This window comes from Pelophylax lessonae (assembly GCF_965119305.1).
Source record: "Pelophylax lessonae genome assembly, chromosome: 4".
Taxonomy (NCBI): Eukaryota; Metazoa; Chordata; class Amphibia; order Anura; family Ranidae; genus Pelophylax; species Pelophylax lessonae.
The window spans coordinates 93,968,192-93,993,779 of NC_138771.1; the positions used below are offsets into that span (position 1 = coordinate 93,968,192).

General features: G+C 42.0%; 1 protein-coding gene across 3 annotated transcripts in view; it reads right to left on the reverse strand.

Moving 5' to 3' along the window:
- Positions 1–25,588, reverse strand: part of WDR72 (WD repeat domain 72) — a 456,172-nt gene that overhangs the window by 354,176 nt on the left and 76,408 nt on the right. For all 3 annotated transcript variants that reach the window (XM_082255122.1, XM_082255123.1, XM_082255121.1), the window contains exon 2: positions 8,950–9,114. In XM_082255122.1, coding sequence (XP_082111248.1) covers positions 8,950–9,102 — 153 coding nt within the window. In that variant the 5' untranslated portion in view covers positions 9,103–9,114. The remainder of the gene's footprint in view (positions 1–8,949; positions 9,115–25,588) is intronic.

The following is a 25,588-nucleotide window of genomic DNA, read 5'->3' on the forward strand; positions in this document are numbered from 1 at the left end:
AAATGATGTCATATATCCCAAGAGCATGCAGGAGAGTCAACAACTGGGTTACTTTTTAATAAACCCAGGAGTCTTCAGAGGTGGAGGAGGCATTTTCTCAGCAAATCACACTCTACTGCATACATGCTTGCATGCATGCTTGAGCTAAGGGCAGATGGATTCCAGGAAGTAGCTGCTACATGAATATTGTGCCCTTACTCAAGATGGCCACATTTTCAGAAATGCTAATGAGTTGTTTTTCAAAGCGATTTCTCAACAGAATAAAACATGGAGACATGGATGGATGAGTGAGTTTGCTTTAAATATTTAAAAATAATTAAATAGTGTTTTTGGTTTGTGGTGCTCAGATGCTGTGACGATGCAACAGAGTTGATACAGGCTGAATTTGGAAAGGTATAAGCTATTTATTTCCAGGATAAAGCTGAGTAAATTCAAGGTGCATCGAAACAAAACGTGTTCAACATCTTACAGTGAAGAGGAAGAGAGGGGAGAAGAGATGCAGCCATTTACAGTGCTGTATCTATTCTCCCCTCTCTTCTCCTTCACACAGGGAAGGGGGAGAAGATAAATAGAAAATGTTTTTTTACCTAAATACAGGGAATGCATTAAGGTAAAAAAGTTTTTATTCTTATTATCACTTCTTTTTCCATAGCCCCTTGGGTTCTCACACTCCACGGGTTCCCACAAGCTCCTGGGCTCCTGGACACATGCACGGGAACATACGTTTATATGTTTATCACCCTCTACAGCTTAGAAAGACTGCACCTGAAGAGGCAGCGCTGGCTGATGTCTTCAGCCAGGTGTACGATTCTTCTCTATTAGTCTCACCGTGTGGGAAAATGGGCAGGAGACCAATGGCACACAGCTTTTATGGAAGACCTAGCCACATTTTAAAGTGCTGAACTTTAACTGGGATGGCGCTGTATCCCCAGTCACAGGGCTTAACAATGAGGGATGCAAGTGCTAAGTCAAAGTAAAAAGTACCTCTTTATGTACTGTACTGTTTACTGAAACAGATACTTTTAGTATTTTTGGATGCAGAACTTTATAGAGACTGTGTTGTGCTGCCACATAGTATCCTTATTGGGAGATACTTACTAAAAGTGGTGCACACAGCATCTGGTGCAGCTGTTCATAGTAACCAATCAGCTTCTAACCTCAGCTTTTTCATTTAAGCTTTGACAATAAAATCTAGAAGCAGATTGGTTAATATGGGCAGCTGCACCGGATTCTGTGTGCACCAGTTTAGGTAAATCTCCCCCATTGGATCAGAGAGACAGTGTTCCTTTTGGTTTAATATTGTTCTTAACTCTACAACCACCCTTCTGACATTTTGACTCTTTTTGCACTGTTAATCCTACTCTGCACCTGTTTAGTTAAAGTCATGTTAAATCTACCTGTTGTCTGATATTTTGGCCAATTCCTCTTCCTGTTACTGTACATAACTAAGTAGGAAGCATGATGACCAGGACAACCAGGGCTGCCTCCTTTTATAGCCTGGTCAGGCACCACTCTCATGCCCATCATGTAATGTTTTGCTCATAGATGCTCACAACCACCGGCTGGAACCCTCAAAGGAGGGACAAGCTGATTGAAAGTGTCCTACCCTGGGTTTCTGGCCAGGTGCCCACTACATTATCATACAGTATATATTAATTATAATTATATTCTTATAATTAGCCCCACTGAAGGTCTCTGCAGTAGGCCCCTACTGAGCTCAGTATACAGTGCGTTGAAAAAGTATTCATACCCCTTGAAATTTTACACATTTTGTCATGTTACAACCAAAAATGGATTTTATTGGGATGTGGTAGAAAAATGATTAATGGTTTTCAAAATTTTCTACAAATAAATATCTAAAAAGTGTTGCGTGCATTTTTATTTAGCACCCTTTACTCTGATACCCCTAACTAAAATCTAGTGGAACCAATTGCCTCCAGACATCACCTAATTATTAAATAGAGTCCACCTGTGTGTAATTTCATCTCAGTATAAAATACAGCTGTTCTGTGAAGCCCACAGAGGTTTGTTAGAGAACCTTAGTGATCAAACAGCATCATGAAGGCCAAGGAAAACACCAGACAGGTCAGTGATAACGTTGTGGAGAAGTCTAAAGCAGGGTTAGGTTATGAAAAAAATATCCCAAGCTTTGAACATCTCATGGAGGACTGTTCAATCCATCATCCGAAAATGGAAAGAGTATGGCACAACTGTCCACCTAAACTGTCAAGCCAGGCAGGGAGAGCATTAATCCGAGAAGCAGCCAAGAGGCCCATGGTAACCCTGGAGGAGCTGCAGAGATCCACAGCTCAGGTGGTAGAATCTGTCCACAGGACAACTATTAATCGTGCACTCCATAAATCTGGTCTCTATGGCAAGAAGAAAGCCATTGTTGACAGAAAGACATAGGAAAATCAGTTTGCAGTTTGTGGGAAGACATCTGGAGGACAAAGCAAACATGTGGAAGAAGGTATTCTGGTCAGATGAGACCAAAGTTTAACTTTTTGGCCTAAAAGCAAAATGCTATATGTGGCAAAAAACCAACACTGCACATCCCCCTGAGCACACCATACCCACAGTGAAACATGGTGGTGGTAGCATCATGCTGTGGGGATGCTTTTCTTCAGCAGGGACAAGAAAGCTGGTCAGAGTTGATGGGAAGATGGATGGAGCCAAATACAGGGCAATCTTAGAAGAAAATCTGTTAGGGTCTGCAAAAGTCTTGAGACTGGGGCGGAGGTTCACCTTTCATTAGGACAACGACCCTAAACATACAGCCAGAGCTACAATGGAATGGTTTAGATCAAAACGTATTCATGTGTTAGAATGGCGCAGTCAAAGTCCAGACCTAAATCCAGTTGAGAATCTGTGGCAAGACTTAAAAATTGCTATTCACAGACGCTCTCCATCCAATCTGACAGAGCTTGAGCTATTTTGTAATGAGGAATGGGCAACAATTTCACTCTCTAGATGTGCAAAGCTGATAGAAACATCCCCTAAAAGACTTGCAGCTGTAATTGCAGTGAAAAGTGGTTCTAAAAAGTATTGACTGAGGGGGGCTGAATACAAATGTACGCCACACTTTTCAGATATTTATTTGTAAAAAATTTTGAAAACCATTTATCATTTTCCTTTCACTTCACGATTATGTGCCACTTTGTGTAGGTCTATCACATAAAATCCCAATAAAATACATTTATGTTCTTTGTTGTTGTAACATGACAAAATGTGGAAAATGATAAGGGGTATGAATACTTTTTCAAGGCACGGTAAATAATAGATGATAGTGATATCTTGCACCATCCTAAAGTAGAATCAAATACACATCAATATTTCATTTTCTATACCCACACAAAGCAACCTACACAAATACATGCCAAATATATGTTTGTAAAAGGTAGAAACAGAAACAACCAAAGATGAGACTTTCTACAACCTCTAATTTTTTTAATTGTTGTTTTTAACTTGCTTTAAGATGACAACTTCCTATGCATCTCTAAAAAGGAAGAACAGTACAGTTTATCATGATAAAAGACATTACTTATAATTAAAGAAACAGTTACTTGTCCACTGAAGGCAAAGTGACAGTGTTTCCTTATAGCCCCCCAACCCCCAGTTAGGTGTTCTCACCGATCCACACTCCAATGCTATCCACTCTGAATAAGCTCAGGTGTCAGATGGTGTTGAAACATACCCAAGTGGATAACATCCCTGACCCCCACAAGAAATGTTCAGGCCTGATGATTTTCAGGCCTGATGATTGGCTGTTCATGTACAGTTACATGTTCATATATTTATCTATGACCTGAAGTTCTTCTTCGTTAAAGCAACACAAGCAGGACTCTGACAGGGAAACAGAAGGCATATAGAGAGAGATTTTGGTTTGGTGGGTATACCTTCCTGGGGATTTAGCAACCAAAACACACATTTTGTGCAGAATGGGCTAAGTGATAATGTAGAATTCAGCAAGAATGTTAACTGAAAGCAGAACTCCAGGCAAAGCACTAAATACACATCTGAACTAACCTCTTGTCAACTGTGTAATGCATGCATGTAGCAGGAGGATGAGCCAGCTTTAACACCCAGCAATTGCACGCATGCACCATGGGGCTCCGAGTTTCTGTGCTGTCACCATTCACCCACAGCTCCCGAACACTGTTTGTGATCTGATGGTTTCCCAGTCATGTGACCACTGTGACAGGAAATCCCAGTGATCATGTGATTGGGAAGCTGCCTCTGCCCCCTCTAATTCATAACCATTTAAAGGGGCACTGAAAGACAATGGGAAGAGTTTAAACCACATATTTATCTGTTTGCCTGAATTTCATTTTTAGGATACTTCCTAAAGTAGTTGTAAAGGCAGAATTTCTTTTTATTTACCTTAATGCATTCTTTGCATTAATGTAAAAAACATTCTGTTATCAGCTCCCCCAGCCCTCCCTAAATATTTACCTGAGCCCGATCTTGATCCAGCGCTGTGCCCAAGAGCAGCAGTGCTGTTCTCTCTCTCCCTCCCCACAGGACTCAGGTGCTGCAGTGGGAGCTATTGAAAACCAGCGGCCAACCGGCTCCCGATCAGCGCTCTAAGCCAATGGCTAAAAGTGCTGACCAGAACGTTCTGGCACGGCCGTCCCCCTGTCAGAACACAATAGCTCAGCAGGGAAGATCGATGTACTAACATTATGGATTGGTAGTAAAGCGGCTCCGACCGGAGCTGTCAGTTTTTTGTTTTTTTTTTCATTCAAACCACTGGGTTAAATGAAAAAAAAAAAAAAAAAAATAATGATGTGTATCAGGCTTAACACAGGATGCATATTTGCATCAGCTTTCACTTGTACCCCCTTCCCCTTCCCAACCTATCAATAGCATGCTGTGCGATTTTGGAAATGTTTACATCTCAGTGGTTCTAAAATGGAAATTACTATGGTAAGAATTATTGCCATTCTCTGTATTACAAATAAAAATTAATATATCCTGTTTCACAGAGTTCTGCACATTACTGTCCTAAGAAGTGAAATATGTAGAAGACAAGTATTATTTTACCTGTACGTAATTATTATTTAATCCAAAAAAATACACACATATCAGAATACATTTGTCCAGATAGTCCTGATTTAGGAGCTACAAAGCATAAAATTATGAGTTTCAGTGGCTGGGTTTCTCATTCCTCTCAGAAATGTCAGAGATTTTTATAATAATGCTGCTGCTGATCAAACGTGGACACACATGTCATAGAATTCCAGATCAATGATGCTAAAAACTTTTTCACAGTTAGCTATTACATATTTATACATTATGTCTGTAAAATAATAATACGGAGTTTACAAGGCACACTGGCAAGCACATACAGTATATGCATTGAGAGATAGATAGATAGATAGATAGATAGATAGATAGATAGATAGATAGATAGATAGATAGATAGATAGATAGATAGATAGATAGATAGACAGACAGACAGACAGACAGACAGACAGACAGACAGACAGACAGACAGACAGACAGACAGACAGACAGATAGATAGATAGATAGATACACATATCACCCTCACTCCTACCCTCTCCATACTTCTGTACCCATCCCCTCCTGCAATTGCAGAAACAACATGCTGACCTAAACACCAGGGCAGTTAGACATGTGCGCTCATATACATCCCACTCCCATCTTACCTTCCTCACCCTCCTTCTTCTGCTAGCCTTAGGGGACATTTCTCCAAATCCCAGTCCTCCATTGTCTAACTGAAAACCTCATATCCGGGACCCTTCTTCCCCCGGTCAACAGCTATAATCCACTCAGTTTAATTTCTATCACCCTGCTTCCTAAAACCAGCCCCCCAATCTCATGTGCACTTAGGAATGCCCGCTCCATCTGTAACAAGATCACATCTGTGCTTGACCTTTTTCACTGTCATGGCTTTAACACACATATATATATATATATATATACAGTATATATGTATATATATTCACCATAACTGAAACCTGGCTTCAAAATTTAGACTCAGCTTCTCCTGCTGCCCTCTCCCATTGTGGCCTCCACTGGACTCACTCCCCCAGACCCAAGGGACAGAAAGGAGGCGGAGTTGGATTCCTTTTAGCACCTTCCAAGTCCTTCCTATCCTATCCCCTAAATCCCTCTATTCTTTCAAGATGCACTGTATTCATCTGTTTTCTCCCATTTCTCTGAGGATTGTAGCAATTTTTCGACCTCCTGGACCAGTATCCTGCTTTTTTGATGACTTTGCTGCCTGGCTACCCTACTTTCTCTCCTCTGAAATACCCACTATCATTCTTGGTGACTTCAACATTCCTGTCAATGTTAACAGCCCAGCTACAGCTCAACTTCTTAACTTCTTTTGACCTAACTCAATGGACACATACTTCCACTCACTCCAATGGTAATACCCTCAACCTTGTATTCTCCCATCTCTGCCCTCCTGGCAACTGCACCAACACCCCATTTCCACTCTCTGATCACAACCTCGTCAGTTTCACTGTACCCTTGCCTCCAACCACCCATCCCTCCAAGCAGCAAATAATTACTTGTAGGAACCTTTACCACTTTAACCCTTCTGTTCTCTATTCTGCTACTGACTACCTATATGACATAATCTCTCCCCTGTCCTGTCCTGACCTTGCCACCTCTGTTTACAACAGTTCACTCTCATCATCACTGGACGCATTTGCTTCTCTAACTACAAGCAGAATCAGGCCTGACCATTGCAACCCTTGCAAACTGACAATAGTAGAAATTTAAAGAGACATTGCTGTGCTCTTGAATGACTGTGGCATAAAACCAAATGCCTGCAGGACTTCACCCTATATAAATCTGCCCTCCAAAAATGCAATTCTTGCCTCCATGCTGCCAAACAAGCCTACTTTGTCCCTCTCATTATCACCCTGTCATCCAGTCCCTGTCGGATTGTCTCAACCTGTAACTCTCTGCTTTGTCCCCCACCCCCTCTACCCACTTACTCAGTCACTGCCCAAAAGATTGCCAATAACTTCAAATTCAAGATTGATGCAATACATGAGGACACCTTCACTGTGCGTAAATCTTCCCCACTCAATATACCTTGTCTAATAGCACAGTCAACACTCTCCTCTTTTGAACTGGCTATTACTGAAGAGGTTACAAAACTTTTCTCAGATGCCCACCTAACCAATTGTCCCCTGGATCCTGTTCCCTCACAACTACTATGGTAACACTCTTATTCTATCCTTTACTTCCTCACTTGCATCTTCAATCTCTCCCTCTCTAGTGGCACCTTCCCCTCCCCTCCACTCTCCTCTAAAACATGAGCAGATCACTCCCATACTTAAAAAGCCCTCATTGGACCCCACCAACCTGAACAACTTAAGACCTATCTCACTGCTCCCATTACCATTTAAACTTCTAGGATGCCTAGTCTACAACTTAGCTCCTACCTCAGTGAAAATAACCTTCTTGATCCCTTACAGTCTGGCTTTCGCCCGCAGCATTCCACAGAAACTGCCTTACTAAAACTCACTAACGATTTACTATCTGCTAAAACCAAAAGCCACTACTCCATACTCCTATTACTTGACCTCTCTGCAGCCTTTGATACTTTTCACCAAATACTCCTTCTCAATAAACTGGGTTACCTTGGCCTCCAAGATTCTGCTCTATCCTGGTTCTCCTCCTACCTATCACAGTGCTCATTCAGTGTTACCTACAACTCTGTCTCCACCTCTCCATTTCCTCTTTCTGAGGGGGTTCCCCAAGGCTCTGTTCTTGCACCCACTTCTCTTCTCTATCTATACCTCCTCCCTTGGTCACTTGATAACTGTCCACGGCTTCCAAAACCATCTATACACAGATAACCCCCAAATCTATCTGTCTACTCCTCACTTCACTCCTTCAGTCTTCTCATGCATTACTAACTTACTAACTGTTATATCAACATGGATGTCACACCACTTCCTTAAACTAAATCTCTCTAAAACTAAGCTGGTTCCCCCATGCCCCCCTCCATGGACTTTTCCATCAAAATCAGTAATGCTCCCATCAATCCCTCCCCTCATGCCAGGGTGCTAGGTGTAATCCTAGACTCTGACCTGTCCTTTCATCCCCAAATCCAAGCGTTGTCAAAAGCATGTAGACTTCACCTCCGTAACATCTCTAAATTTTTTTACAAATGAAACCACCAAGCTACTCATTTATTCCCTTGTTTTCTCTCTCTCCTCAACTATTGCAACTCCCTTCTCATAGGCCTACCTCTCAATAGGCTTATCCATCTTACCAACCGCTCAGTGTCTGCCAGCCCTCTCCGCCAATCCCTACCGTTGCTTCTGATCGCCCAGCGAATTCCATTCAAAATACTAACCACAACATACAAAGCCATTCACAAATCTACCCAGAGCTACATAACCAATCCTGTCTCCAAATATCACCCAAACCATCCTCTCCGCTTATCTCAAGACCTCCTACTCTCAAGCTCCCTTGTCTCCCCCTCCCTTGCTTGTCTCCAGGATTTCTCCAGAACCTCTCCCATCCTCTTGTATTTTATTGTATTGTAACTGTATTGTCTCCCTTTTTTATTGTAAAGGGCTGCGTAAACTGTTGGCGCTATATAAATCTGTTATAATAATGATAGATAGATAGATAGATAGATAGATAGATAGATAGATAGATAGATAGATAGATAGATAGATAGATAGATAGATAGATAGATAGATAGATAGATAGATAGATAGATAGATAGATAGATAGATAGATAGATAGATAGATAGATAGATAGATAGATAGATAGATAGATGGATGGATGGATGGATGGATGGATGGATGGATGGATGGATGGATGGATGGATAGATAGATAGATAGATAGATAGATAGATAGATAGATAGATAGATAGATAGATAGATAGATAGATAGATAGATAGATAGAAAGATAGACTCTGTTTAAGGCAATCTTTGTAAACAAACCTTCATTTCCATTGACAAGTGCCAAAGACATATCTGTCCCTCCAGACTTCCCGTGACAATGGTCTTCTGATCCTCTGTTATCATCATGGCTGTGATACTGTGTGCAGGGGCCCGGTTACCCCATAGGGCCACTGCTTGTGTACTGCTCTTCATTATAAACTTTGTCTGAAATAAAGAAGAAACTCTTAATATATGGGTATGAAATCAGGTGTATATATATATAATAATATATATAATAAAGCTGCAGATCAATTGCTTGGCTACCTCTGTCTCATCAGGTGTGACCTCTCTGAACTGCTGATGGAGGCAAGCTGGGGAATTTATCCTCACTGGGCATATCCAGGAGCCCAGGAAGCTGTGGGAAATAGAATTTAAGGGGCCTATATGGTGAGTAAATGGACATTCCACTATACTCAACCCTATTTGAACTTGCTGTCCCTGGTCAAGTTTTCAAACTATTCAAATTGATCCTGTGCAAGGTGTGCAAGGGGGTCTCCTGAAATTAGGTCTGTAGGAGTTCCTCAGGGTTTGAGCCTCAGTTCCATCTTCCAGAACAAGAGGCAACGCATTTCTGTTTGAAGCTGAGCCATCCCTTCTGTCAGTTTTCAGAATGGCCACCTCCGATGGCCCCATATAGTCAGTTGCAGTTAGTCTATCAATGTAGTACCTATGAGAACCATGGATGCATCCAAAGCTGTTTGTCTTCGCTCCTGATGTGCTATAGCCTCTTCTCCTGATGTGCTATGGCCTCTTCTAACAGTCAATGGAACTTGAACTTGGGGGTTTCATACATTATTCTCTTGCAAGGTTTCTCTGACCTTGTTGGATGGCAGCCTATCCTTAAAGTCCCTTTAGCCATCCGTATGCATCACCCCAGCTGGGCAATCCTACTCAGACCCTTTCCCTATGGTGTATCTCAACTGTCAGTCCAGTGAATCTTGTGAAATGGATTCTCACACGTTCTGCTTTCTGCTGATGCTACTGCTTAGCTATACATTGCTTCAAATTGTGAAGCATCTTGTGAAGGGAATTCTAAACTTCTGCTGGGAAATGCAGGATTAACATTCTTACTTCTAGCTCTAAGGCATTAAAGAGGTTGTAAACCCACCTCACAAACTTTTACCTATAGGTAAGCCTATATTAAGGCTTACCTATAGATGCTATAAATATCTCCCAAACTTGCACTGTTTAGGAGATATTTAGAGTGCATACTGCCGATGACGTCATCGGCGCATGCGCTCTGAAGGAACGGCCACCCATGCCGTTCCTTCAGAGCTCAGTGCCGTGAACGGCGGCTCCCGCGCGCAGGCGCGGTAGTGATGTAATCGCGCCTCTGGCCAATCAGATGGCCGGAGGACGTGAACCCGGAAGTAGGACAGCCGGTAGTGGGGGCTTCATTTTAATGTAAGTACTTCATAATGAGCTAGTATGCGATGCATACTAGCTCATTATGCCTTTGTCTTTACAGGGCTTTTTTTTTCTCGTTTTTTTTTAGGGACTTTACTTCCTCTTTAATTGCTAGATCTGCCTGCTGAGTGGGTGGGATCACATATGATTGCACCAGGACCCACAATCTTCAAACCAATCACCCAAGTCCTGACAGAGGCCTGTGTACTTGGGTAATTGTTGTGCCAACAATCCTGCCAGTAATAAGGGGGTCGTTGTTGCAGGGGACATATGTTTTCTGCTTCCCTCTGGAGCAGTTCTACTGTAAGCATCTATTGTGTCACTTTCATCATCCATGTTGTCGGATATGGCCAAATCTTTTCAAAGATGTCAAGTTTTTATAGAATATGTGCTTATTTGAATAATCAGTTGGGGATTAATTTTAACTTGCAGTTTACTAAACCGGTGCATAGGTAGAAGCATTCATAGTAATCAGTTTTAAGATGGCAAAGAGCATGCAAAAAAAAATAGATTATAAAAGCTGCACAAACATGGACTCTTCACACCAATGTCTCAGCCAGAGTAACATGTGGAAAAAAATTGGACCCGAATCCACCTGAACCGGTGAACAGGAATGCACCAGACCCCAGGCACGAACCTGCGGTTGGACAAATGTAAGCCCAGCCTTTATCTAGTTTTTAGTTTTACATAGCTTTGTCACACAGAAGAGTCAGGTCCGTTAGGAAAGTAGACCTGATTTTACTTGCTGTAGTTGAGCAAAAGTTACAGGTCCTTTCCCTCCCACAGCCTGTGACTTAACAGTGAAAGAAAAAGCATCAGACTGAGAAGCAAATCTCTGTCACTTTGTTTTCTCCTCCTATCAGCATGTCTCTTGTTAGCCTATGAGCCTTTTGGCCCCTTGTGCTGCTTCTCTCAGTCCTAATCTGAGCTCTGCTGTACACAGGCTTGAAGGAATCTGATACCAGCTCAAATTCAGGTATCTACATTTGCTGATTTTAAATTGATATATTTAACCACTTCCCGACTGCCCGCAGCCTATTTACTGCGGCAGTGTGGGCCCCCTGCGCAAACCTACGTCGGTCGTGCACCTGCAGCTAGGGGGCGAGCGCACTCTTCCGCCCCTACTTGGCAGTGGGGACTCCGATGCATGGGGCAGACAGCTCCGATTGCCACCTGATGCCCGCGATTGCTCCCCGGTGAGAGAGAAGAAAGGTCAGCTGTTGTATACACAGATGACCGTTCTTCTCCCTGAAATCACAGAGCTCCTGTGAGCCTTCTATATAGGAACACAGGTCTCTGTGATAATTTCACAAGCCCCCCCCCCCCCCCGTTAGAATCACTCCCCTAGGCTCACATTTAACCCCTTGATCACCCACAGTGTTAACCTCTTCTCTGCCAGTGTCATTATTACAGTGACAGTGCATATTTGTAGCACCGATTAGTGCAGTAATGTCACTGGTCCCCCCAAAGGCGTCAAAAATGTCAGTAAGGGGTCCGATCTGTCCACCGCAATGTTGCAGTCCCGCTACAAATCGCAGCTCGGCGCCATTACTAGTAAAAAAAAAACAATAAAAATGTCATAAATCTTTCCTGTAGTTAGTAGATGTGATAATTTTTGCGCAAACCAATCAAAATACACTTATTGTGATTTTTTTTACCAAAAATATGTAGCAGAAAACAAATTGGCCTACAATGTTAAAAAAATATGATTTATAAATTTTCTTTTTTTGGGAATGTTATATAGCAGAAAGTGAAAAATATTGTTTTTTTTTTCAGAATTGTCGCTCTTTTTTTGTTTACAGCGCAAAAAATAAAAATCGCACAGGTGATTAAAAACCACCAAAAGAAAGCTCTATTTGTGGGAAAAAAAGACATCAATTTTATTTGGTTACAGCATCGCACGACCGCGCAATTGTCCGTTAAAGTAACGCAGTGCCGAATCGCAAAATATGGCCAGGTCATTAACCTCCCTGACGGTAATCCCGAGCGTGACTCGGGGTGGATTTTTTAGTCCAAGATTGGTATCCCCGAGTCATGCTCGGGGTAGATGTGCAGAGAGCGCAGCGGTGTCTCTTACCTTCTCCTGTCGATCCAGCGATGATCTCTCATTGCTGTGACCGCCAGCCGAGAGTCCCGCCGCTCCTCCGTCGGTGTGATGACTTCCTAGTTCCGTTCCCTGCAGCAGCAATACTGCATGGGAGCGGAACTAGGGAGGGAAATTCAAAACGTTGCACAAAACACAAACACATAACACATTTCATATTATATAATTCGATTATAATTCATGTGTTATATATAATATATAACGCATGAATTATAATCTAATCAATAATATAATTTTATTATATATATTATATAATAAAATTATATTATTGATTCGATTATAATTCATGCGTTTGTGTTTCAAATTTATCACATCTGGGATGTCTACTAGACTCTTGTTTTGGTCAGGTTTAAGTCAGTAATTACTAAGAATTGTAGGCCTATAATACATAACGCCAAATTTCCATGAAAAAAATTGTACCGCTTTTGGTATATAATTGCTGACATAATCATACCGCCAGGTCATTAAGGGGGAAAATCTTCCTGTCCAGGAGTGGTTAATGATTTAATTGGTATTAATAAATACAGAGTTGCAATCATTTCTATATAAGGAACAGGTAGCAAGATTGTTTCCCAAACAGTCCTGCTACATGTTGCATTCTTTTAAAAGACAGCTCCATAAGCAGGCGAATGAAGAAGCCTTCTGGGAGTTTTGAATGCTATGATTTGCCATGAAAATGAATAACAATATGTGCCCTTGCTTGCACTTGTCTTTGCATGTATAGAGCAGTTGTTGAGAAGTCTACTACAAAATTGTTATTTTTCAATAGTGCATTATTTTAGTAATACTCTGCATTAGACAAAATAGTTTATATCAATTAATAAAAAAAATGTTAAGTAATATAAGTTGTGTGTAGTGAAAATGATTGACCAATTGAACTGGTAAACATGTACATATACAGTATACATCACCAATGTCTTTATCCAGAATATTCCCTTATCAATGTGAATTCTGGGTGAAATTCACCACTGTGCATACAGTCACATGCTATCTTTTTCAAAAGATGTAGAACAAAAATAGACATCCTCAGAGCAATACAAAATTTATTGGCCAAGACCTGGTTCAGTTTTTGTAATTTTTAAATGTTATTTTTGGTACATACAAGGAGATCCAGGTGATGTGATGGCACAAATACCCACAATGAGGCACTTATCTTCTGGGTTTAGCATTTGGCCATTGCGTGTCTGATTGCTGCTGGGTACCATAGAATCAGTTTCCCCCCCTTCCAAGGGTTAGATCCGGTTGACCATAGATATGAGTTGGTGATTGTTGTCAAAAAAGCAGTTTGACGGATGAAGGATCTGTTTTCCTTTACAAACATTTACATGGTTGGAACCCGTGGGTATGCATGCAATTTATGTGTGTAGGTGGGGCCTAGGCTCAGAGTACCCAATCAGGGAGAGACCGCCCACACAGTTCTGGAAGTTGTAATTTCCCTTGTGTGTTGCATATAGATTAGTGATAATGAACAAGACAGTTTAAAAGGCAATGATATTGGAAAATATAATAGTTGGTAGTTGTACAGCAGGCTTGGGACAGCTTCCACTGGAGGCAGGGGCGTAACTACAGGGGTTGCAATTGCAACCGGGCCCCATGCTCCAGGGGGCCCATGCAGCTCCCCAGTACACCTGAATAGGAGGAGCGGCGGGGGCAGCATGTAGATAAATCACTGTCCTCCTTTTTCCTTCTGTAGCTGCAAGAGGAAAATGGAGGAGATTGGTTCCTCTGTATGTTGCCCCCGCCCCTCCTCCTATCCAGTTCACTTGTGTTCTGCTGTCTCTGGGCCCCTGTGTGCTCCCCTGGTTCCCCCCCCCCTTACTGTGCTGCAAGGGGTCCGGGGGGCCCTTTATGGTTTCTTGCACCGGGGCCCTGAAGGTTCTAGTTACGCCTCTGACTGGAGGGATGGTGTCTGTTACTGCTAGGAACACCCCCACTTTACTGGTCCACATACTAGAATGTTTCTTTAGAACAAGTGTAGTCCCTGAGTCCCTCATCAGGAACCTCTCCCTGTGCTAAGCACTCTCCCTAACAAGCAGGGTCTCTGTTCCTGATCTACCACTCACTCCAGATGTCCCTGAATGACATGGGTACCCTATTTTATAAGGTCCTACACCAAGATGGCTGCCAAATCTCCAGAGGTTGCTGCATCCAATCAGTCATCTGGCTTCTTCATGACAACCATGAAGTCCTTGAGGGTATAATTCCTCTAACAGACTCCGCCCCATCTGTATAATGGCACAGTGCCACCTACTGGAAAGAGGGGGAACCTGCAACTGCCTACAATTTTAACTTGGTGGGACTTGATGTGCCATGCATATCTAGGCAATACATTAGAGAATGATGTAAGACTTTTCAAGATATTCCAGCCCTGCTTTTCCTACCTGGTGGCAGCCAAGGAAGAGCAGAATGGTCTTGTCTTAAACACACATCTGGATTTTTTTTATGATCCACTCAATAAGAGATATTAGGTATTGGCTATGTAATGGTTTTGGGACCTTATACAGTAAGATCTTTGTAAAAAGAGATTTAAACTGTCTTTTGCAGGAACAAACTTTTTTTTTCAGCAGTGAGTGAGGAAACCCCTACCTGAGACATGGGTGAAAATGTTATGAGGTTGGAGCTGCGTAATAAGTAAGGCCACGTGATTGGGATAGGAGCAGTTTTACAAACATGCTGTTTTCTGGTTGTGCACAGGTAGCCCACAGTGTTAACTGCAGCTCTGTTTGATGAATGCGGCAAAGTACTGTAGTCTCGGTCAGCGGTCACAGGTGAGGCCCTTACATCAGTCTGTATGTCATTTTGTAATTACTTCTCCACTACTGTGGAGCAGCCTTTAGAAAAGGTTGACACAATAATATACAGTTGCACGATCTTGGAGAATGTCTTTAATGGTGAGTATTCTAGAATGGCAGTAAATACGTGTACACACACCATGTGCCTCAATTGTGTTCAAAGAGCTTACATTTTCAACCCTAATGTGTTCAGATCATACAGGCAATATTATAGATGGGATCCATTGAAGAAATAACACTTCAACATTGAAAAGAAAATTAGCTCAGAACTTCAAATGTCCAACAACTTTGGACAGTGCTATTGTTTTTATCATTCAAAATCAAATTTTTGATTTATAAATAAATACTAATGTACCTTTGTTATTCACTGTATAATATACATAAATAATAAATAAATAATAACTATTTCAGAACATTGGATAGCACAATTTTTCCACTTTTCAGTATACAAAAAATATTTAAAGGAATTGTAAAGGCAGAAGGTTTTTTAATCAATTTTTTTTTTTAAACTTAAAAGAGAATTCCTGGGTTCCCAGCACTTTAACCTCCCTGGCGGTATGATTCTTTCGGATTTTAGGTGCTGAAAGCGGTACCATTATTTTGCATGTAATTCTTGAGAATGAGCAGCCACAACCAAGTATTTACATATTTTTTTTTTTACTGTGCGTTCTTCTTTATAACATCTTGGGTATGATAAAGCTTGAAACACAAAATCATAAATTATAATATAATAAAAAACTATAAGAGCCGGTTCACACTACCACGACCAGAAAGTCGCCCCGTGACTTGAAGAGACTTGTTTAGAGACTTGGAAGAGACTTGGAAGAGACTTGGAAGAGACTTGTGCACTACTTTGAAGAGACAGGCGACTTTGTCTGTGGGGAATGCCTGGCTAATCTCTTTCTTCTTCCTGGAAAGTCTGATAACAAGTCGTGTCAATTAAGATAAGGAGGCGACTCCCATTGAAGTATATGGGACAGTCGGATCCCAGGTCGCCTCAAAGTAGTACAGGACCCTTTTCTGTAGTCGGAGCGACTTCAGTAGTGCCAATTAAGACGGCACTGATTGATTAACATTGCTTTTGTTATGTCAAGCTACCTGGGGCTACACAAGTCGCCTCACAAGTCGTGCTAGTGTGAATGGGCTCTAAATAAGTTAAAGTATGTATGTATGTATACATATATATATATATATATATATATATATATATATATATACATATATACATATATATATATATATATATATACACATAAAAAGTACAGTAAAACTGCAGGAAAGGGCACTGGGGGGCAATGTAATGTGAATTTATTTTATTTTGAATGGTATCAGTGCGTTTGGTGTGTTTTACATTTGAATTTGCCGCCGATTCCACCCCCCTGCGAACGTCACGTTGCAGGAGATGGAAGCCGGGGCACGGAGAGGATCGGGAGGAAGATCCGCCGCCGCATACCGCTCGCATACATCGCTGGATCCCGGTCACAAGGTAAGTAACCTCTTTTACAGGATCCAGCGATGCTTCTGGCGGTACCCCGAGTGTGGCTCGGGGTTACCGCTTTTGGCTCTGAAATTTAACTTCGAGCCTCGCTTGGGAATACCGCTAAGAAGGTTAAAGCGGAGTTCCGGCCACAAAATCGACATAATCGATTTTGGGCCATCCGCTTGCTCTTGATCACCTGAAAAACAAATGGATAGTTACGATTTTTTTTTGTTTACTTACCTTGTTATTGAAGAATATATACTCACCTTTCTTCCACTTCCTCCCTCTGCGTCCGCGGCCCGCGCCGTCACTTCCTCTTTGCATTGATTCCTGTGAGCTGAACGTCATCGCTCCCAGGAATCAATGCGCCTGCATCGGCCCCGCTCGTCACTTCCAGTGCAGGCGCCTCATTCCCTGCTAAACAGCTTCTGGGCACCGGAAGTGACGAGCGGGGCTGGTGCAGGCGCATTCTGGGAGAGGAGGACACGGAAGAGGACCCAGAAGAGGACGCGCTAGCTTCAGCTGCCCACATCCGAGATGGCAGCGCTGGAGAATACATTTTCAAGGTAAGTATTTCTTCTAAAAGGTAAGTGCGACCCGGGACAGTACAGAGGCTATCCATTTTGGAATGTACTAGCCCTGACTGTCCCGGGGGTATTTTTAGCTAAATTTCACCCCCGTGGCCGGAACTCCGCTTTAAATAATTTGCTTGGGCCAGTTTGAACCAAACAAAATATTTGCATGCCAGAATGGACTGTCAGCTGCTTAGGCTGTCATGGGTATAGTGTAGTAGCTTGTGCTACGTACAGTAAGTCGTGCTGTGACTTCCTGGATATAGATAGTCAGTACTCTCTACCATTTAGGAAAAGCCTTGTATTTTTGCAATAAATAAAAAATAAAGTTTTCCTCTGATTGATCGAGGTGGAGAGGTGGGCAGATGAAGTCACAATATTCAGCAATGGTACATCGCTGGATGACACAATTTACTGTGGATGTAAATAATGGGAATTTTTTTTTTTTTTTAACCAGTTCAGCTCTAGAGCACATTTTTTTCATTTTTGTACACATGGAAAAATCTTTATTTTTTGCAATAAAATTACTTAAACCCATAGAACATTATATATTTTCTGAAAGAAGAGGTCCTGTAGATTGTTTATGTCACATGATATTTGCCCAACTGATTATTAAATGCAAATGTTCAGGAAAAAACAGATAATAAAATAAATTTTAGTGTAAACACACTAAATATAATACCCATTTTTTGGTAAAAAATATAAATTATGAGGTCGTGTCAAGTAAATGGAGAACCAACATGGCAAGTCTTAAAATTTTGTGCGTTGGGGATATCGCACAAAACTACAGTGCCCAAAAATCTCCATAGGTGATGCTCTAAAAGCTCTTGTAGCTCATTAATTTAGAGTTAACCAGGAGCTCTTGTGCCAGAATTGTTGCTCTCACTCTGACGTTGGCGGCAATATGTCACATGTGCAGTTTACATGCGCATGTACAGTGGGTACGGAAAGTATTCAGACCCCCTTAAATTTTTCACTCTTTGTTATATTGCAGCCATTTGCTAAAATCATTTAGGTTCATTCTTCTTCCTCATGAATGTACACATAGCACCCCATACTGACAGAAAAACACAGAATTGTTGACATTGTTGCAGATTTATTAAAAAAGAAAAACTGAAATATCACATGGTCCTAAGTATTCAGACCCTTTGCTGTGACACTCATATATTTAACTCAGGTGCTTTCCATTTCTTCTGATCATCCTTGAGATGGTTCTACACCTTCATTTGAGTCCAGCTGTGTTTGATTATACTGATTGGACTTGATTAGGAAAGCCACACACCTGTCTATATAAGACCTTCCAGATCACAATGCATGTCAGAGCAAATGAGAATCATGAGGTCAAAGGAACTGCCTGAAGAGCTCAGAGACAGAATTGTGGCAAGGCACAGATCTGGCCAAGGTTACAAAAAGATTTCTGCTGCACTTAAGGTTCCTAAGAGCACAGTGGCCTCCATAATCCTCAAATGGAAGACGTTTGGGACGACCAGAACCCTTCCTAGAGCTGGCCGTCCGGCCAAACTGAGCTATCGGGGGAGAAGAGCCTTGGTGAGAGAGGTAAAGAAGAACCCAAAGACCACTGTGGCTGAGCTCCAGAGATGCAGTCAGGAGATGGGAGAAAGTTGTAGAAAGTCAACCATCACTGCAGCCCTCCACCAGTCGGGGCTTTATGGCAGAGTGGCCCGACAGAAGCCTCTCCTCAGTGTAAGACACATGAAAGCCTGCATGGAGTTTGCTAAAAAACACCCGAAGGACTCCAAGATGGTGAGAAATAAGATTCTCTGGTCTGATAAGACCAAAATAGAACTTTTTGCCCTTAATTCTAAGCGGTATGTGTGGAGAAAACCAGGCACTGCTCATCACCTGTCCAATACAGTCCCAACAGTGAAGCATGGTGGTGGCAGCATCATGCTGTGGGGGTGTTTTTCAGCTGCAGGGACAAGATGAATGCGGCCAAGTACAGGGATATCCTGGACAAAAACCTTCTCCAGAGTTCTCTGGACCTCAGACTGGGCCGAAGGTTTACCTTCCAACAAGACAATGACCCTAAGCACACAGCTAAAATAACGAAGGAGTGGCTTCACAACAACTCCGTGACTGTTCTTGAATGGCCCAGCCAGAGCCCTGACTTAAACCCAATTGAGCATCTCTGGAGAGACCTAAAAATGGCTGTCCACCAACGTTTACCATCCAACCTGACAGAACTGGAGAGGATCTGCAAGGAGGAATGGCAGAGGATCCCCAAATCCAGGTGTGAAAGACTTGTTGCATCTTTCCCAAAAAGACTCCTGGCTGTATTAGATCAAAAGGGGGCTTCTACTAAATACTGAGCAAAGGGTCTGAATACTTTCAGTTTTTCTTTTTTAATAAATCTGCAACAATGTCAACAATTCTGTGTTTTTCTGTCAGTATGGGGTGCTATGTGTACATTCATGAGGAAGAAGAATGAACCTAAATGATTTTAGCAAATGGCTGCAATATAACAAAGAGTGAAAAATTTAAGGGGGTCTGAATACTTTCCGTACCCACTGTACACCCTGAGCTATGTTTGCGCATGTGTGGGGGGCAACAGGCGTAATGCCCACTTAGAAAAAAAAAAAGTAATACATTTTTATCATACTTTTATTTTGTATGCGATGCTGGTACCAGCGCGATTCCTGTGTGCGTTCCCGCATCGCATCTAACTCGCATCCACTGTGGGTGTCAATAGAAAGGTAATGAAACCCCCAAATTTGTTCACAGATTGCAGTGTGAACTGTAAGGCTGGATTCTCACTGGTAAGAATTTGATGCGGGCTTCTCTGCATCCAATTCACATAGCAGGAGACTGTGACTGGATCTCAATGCAGCCAGTAGGAAGGGGGGGGGTACCACACCGTTGACTCTGTGAAAGTGATCACTCAGTGGCAAGAGAGCTAACGCATCACTTTCACTTTCAAGCCAGAAGATGGCTGAAGAAAACCTGCACAAGCTAATGGCTGCTACTGCAGAGGTTCACTCTTTGAACAAATGTAGTGCATCCAAAGAGCTGAACCAGTTAAAGAACTTTTTAAAAACGGTCTTTTTTTAGACTTATTCCACACATTTTCTCTAGTCTGAGTAGGGGTAGTTTCTGCAAAGCCCCACCCCGCAGCCCCCAACAACCACTGGGCCAGGGTTGTGGGAAGAGGCACTTTTCCTCATCAACATGGGGACAAAGTGGTTTGCTAGGGTGGTCACCCCCTGGCAAGGTATCCCCCCCTTGTTCAGGGCATCTATTGGATACACAAAAAAAGTGTTCAAGAAGTAAAATATTTGCTGCCGAGTGTCATTGATATATATTTTTTAAAAACCCAACGCAGTTCGAGAGCTCACACACCCCCTTTTTCTCAGAGTCAGATATGTCTTCAGCAATGACTTTGCTCAAATGTTTATAGTTCTTTTATGAAGAAAAGGTGTCAGCAGATTTTGCAGCTTGAAAAGTCAGTATCAGCGTAATATGTAGCATGAAACTTTCCACTGAAGTCATATCTGACTCAAGCCCTAAGGAAGGGGAATTTGCATTTTTTGTATATGCCTAATCATCCTGGTGTGGCATTCCTACTGCATTCTGTATACAGGCGGTCCCCGGGTTACAAACAAGATAGGTTCTGTAGGTTTGTTCTTAAGCTGAATTTGTTTGCAAGTCGGAACTGGTACATTTTTTAAGTGTAGCTCCAGCCAAAAAAAAAAATTTAAGTTTTTTGGATTGCATAGGGAAGGGTTACCACTGTCTGTCTGTGCCCCTGCTCAGAAGATTTCACCTCACTCCCTGTGACAATTGGATTTGGAAAATTTTGGATTGTTGTGGAAACAAGGATTGGTGATAAAGCTTCAGTAGAAGACACCTTTTTCCCATGAGAACTCTTACAGGAGGGAACTTCCCTTCTTAGGTGTAGTTTTCTTCTCACTTCCTGTTGTCTCCCTCTGTTTGTAAGTAGGAGTCATTTGTCAGTCGGATGTTTGTAACCCTGGGACCGCCTGTACCAGGATCTTCCATGAGAACTAAGAGGGGGAGAAAAATCTGCGCTTAGGATGAAAATCAAAGTGTAGGAAATTGGCTGCGGCCTACCTCTTAACTGTTCACAAAAAGTGGGCAGTGAAAATGAAAGGGTGATAAGGAGGTTAGTGGCGCTGCCAAATACAGGTAAAGAGATGCAAAACTAAGTTTGTCTGTGTGTGTCCGCACTATAAAAACTTGGTGCTAAACACGTGTACAGATAATAAATAAATGCATAAATTAAACATCAAATGAATGCTTAAGTGTAATATGCTGGTTGATACACACATGAAATAGACAATACATAAATAATTGTGCTTAATAAGCTGAATAAATACACAACCGAATGACCAGTAGTGATAAAAAAGGGGAGTGATCCTTTTGCAGGATTAAGGTGCTTATATATAAGGTGGCTGAGTGTCTCAGTGATATAAATCAATCAATACATCAAAATATCATTGGTAAACCAGGAAAAGTGCAAATAACAATCAAGGTGCAAATCAAAAGTGCTACGTGACTATATGTGAATATGCTCTGTAAAGAGCAAAGCCCAAAAAGGCAAGTGCAAGTGAATACTAATTAGTATCCAAATTATAAAAGGGCAGGTAATTAATAGTGCAATGTGATGCGATTCCAAATCGCATGAACAACGGAAGAGGAGGATAAATTCATATACAGAGAAGTATATACAATAAGGTGTTTGTCACTTATATAAAGTCAAGTATAACTCTCCAGAAAATTTATTCTAGATTAGTCCCAATTGCACTACAAAGTTCTCCAGTGCAGGATTAAATCGGTGCAACTTCACATCAGAGGTGACTTTTGTGTTTCCAGTGACTCTTCAAGGGTGACCGGTGTGATGGGTCAATGGTGCTCCCCTCACTCCCAGGACCGCACTTACCAGAAGGGGGAACCCCTACAGGGGTAATGGGCCTATACTCCGAGTTGGATATGGTTCCTATGTCCCTCAATGGTCATCCCTTGGTTCCTCTGGATATAACATCAATAGGGATCCTATCACCTTGGATAACTGGGAACAGCCACTGGGGGTCCTATGGCGTAATCCCTCAATTTCCAGATGTACTCCGGGTACACATGCGAGGAAACAAGGCTCGTATAGTGTAGTACCGTTTTAAAAGCATAAAGTTTATTTAAAGACAAGTACTCACATTTAAATGAAGTAAATGCCAAATGTCTCCACCCCCTCCTAACACCTATACTGACCACCCTGTGTAAAAAAGATGTATATACTCACCTATTTTGGGTGGGCCATCTCAATATTGAACCTGATGGACTAAGACTGGGATGCCATTAAAGTTCATGTGCGTGTAAAGACAGGCGTCCAAATACTTTTGGTAATATAGTGTATCTTTTTTTACACAGATTAGTCAGGAATCAGGATAGGTGTTAGACAGAGGGGGAGGGGTATGTCTCTATGTCAAGAACAATGTAAAGGTGATAGAGAGGAGTGACATTACGGAAGGGATGAGTATGGAGTTAGAATCCGTATGGGTAAAACTCCATAGGGAAGGAGAAAAGGGAAAAGTAAAGTAATTGTGGGGGTTTGCTATAGGCCACCTAAACAAGGGGAGGAGGTAGAGCAGGAATTTTTAGCACTTTTGGGTAAAGTGGCAAAGCTAGGATCAGTCATCATATTGGGGGACTTCAATTATCCCGACATTGACTGGGGAGAGGGGACTACACACTCACATAAGGGCCGTCTATTCACAGAAACCTTACAGGATAATTACATGTCACAGTTGGTGGATTCTCCTACTAGAGAAAACGCAATCCTGGATCTATTGATCACTAATGAGCCAGACCTAATCTCGGAGGTAGGGGTCCAGGACAACCTGGGCTCTAGCGATCACAGGATGATCACATTTAGCGTAAATAACAATATAGCAAGGCAAGTGGGGAACATAAGAACCCTTAACTTCAGAAGGGCAGACTTTCCAAAATTGTACTCGTTGATGGAAAGGGTAAACTGGGACCGAACCCTGGGATCCCTGACCACAGAGGAAAAATGGGAATGCTTTAGGAACATATTAAGCAAAGGCATCTTGCAGTGCATTCCTATGGGAAATAAATTTAGAAGAGACAAAGCCAAACCTGGCTGGCTAAACCGTAGCGTTAAAAAACTTATTAGGGGAAAAAAATTCGCCTTCGGGAAATATAAATCAGAAGGCACAGTATTGGCTTTCGACCAATACAAGGAGGCAAATAAGAAGTGTAAACACGAAATCAAGATGGCTAAAATAGACTTTAAGAGACAAATAGCGGAGGATAGTAAAAAAAAAACCAAAGAAATTCTTTAAGTATATCAACAGCAAAAAAACTAGGGCAGAGCATATTGCACACATAATTAACGATGATGGGAGGATGGTTACAGAGGACACTGAAAAAGGAACCGTGCTGAATGCTTTTTTCTCGTCAGTATTTACACAGGAAAAGGAGGGGTACACTGACCATGACTGTATGGTTAGTAGTAATACACAGGACTTGCCACTATGGCTAACAGAGGGTGAAATCAGGGAAAGGCTGGATAAACTTAACACAAACAAATCACCAGGCCGGGATGGCGTACATCCGAGAGTACTCAAGGAACTCAGTAAGATTATATCCAGACCACTGTTCTTGATCTTTGCGGACAGTATTAGGACAGGAGATGTACCAGGGGAGTGGAGGAAAGCAAACGTGATTCCGATATTCAAAAAGGGTCAGAGGCATATACCGGGAAATTATAGGCCTGTCAGTCTGACATCAATAGTATGTAAACTTCTGGAGGGGATGATAAGGGACTATATCGTAGAGTTTGCTAAGGACAACAGCATCATCAGTAGTAACCAGCACAGGTTTACAAATGGGAGTTCTTGTCAAACCAATTTCTTAACATTCTACGAGGAGGTGAGCTGTGAGCTAGATAGGAGCAGACCAGTGGATGTGGTGTACCTATATTTTGCTAAGGCGTTTGATACAGTTCCCCATAAGCGCTTAATTTATAAAATAAGGTCTGCAGGTATCGACAGCAGGGTTTGCTCTTGGATACGGAACTGGCTAAAAGGGCGTGTCCAAAGGGTGGTAATAAACAGCGCATACTCAGACTGGTCTGAGGTAGTAAGCGGGGTCCCCCAAGGATCAGTCCTAGGACCAACCTTGTTCAATTTATTCATAAACAGCATTGAGGACAGGATCAGTAGTTCAATATCAGTTTTTGCAGATGACAATAACAGCACAGCATGAAGCAGATATCCTACAGAATGACCTGGACAAAATAACGGAGTGGGCAACGACTTGGCAAATGAGGTTTAACGTGAAGAAGTGTAAGGTTTTGCACTTGGGGACTAGAAACATAAAAGCACAATACACGTTAGGAGGGGAACCCCTGGGAGAATCAAAAATGGAGAAGGATCTGGGAGTCTTGGTTGATGATAGACTAGGCAATAGCATGCAATGTCAAGCGGCAGCTGCCAAGGCTAGCAGAATATTAGCATGCATAAAGAAAGGGATGTATTCCAGAGATAAGACTATAATCCTTCCACTTTATAAAACTCTGGTCCGACCGCATCTGGAGTATTCTGTCCAGTTCTGGTCACCAGTCCTCAGAAGGGATGTGTTGGAGCTGGAGAGGGTCCAGAGAAGGGCAACTAAACTAATTAGGGGATTGGAGGACCTTGATTATGAGGAGCGTCTGCAATCGCTTGATTTATTCTCCCTGGAGAAGAGACGCCTGAGGGGGGACATGATAGCAATTTTTAAATATCTCAATGGGGATCTAGGCTTAGAAAAAAAGCTGTTCAGTCGAAGGGATTGCATGAGGACTCGGGGACATACAATGCGATTAGAGGAGAAGCGTTTTAACCTCAGGCAACGTGGGGGGTTCTTTACTGTTAGGGCTACAAGATTGTGGAATTCTCTACCACAAGAGGTGGTTTCTGCAGGTAGTATGGTGGCTTTCAAAAGACTACTAGACGTACATCTCAAGGATCAGAACATTCAGGGGTATGCGAGATGATTACAGCCACACACACCTACACAGGTTGAACTGGAAGGACTATTGTCTTTATTCAACCTCACCTACTATGTAACTATGTATGTAACTATGGGGAGGGGACATTTTTTAAACTATTTAGGTTTAGGCTGAAATCGGGAATTCTACTTTAACATTTCTAGTTGTTCCAAATAAAATAGCAAAACTTTTCTTTTTTAGTGCAGTTTCATTTGAACGTTTATTTGTATAAACGAATAATTATCTACAATACTCATT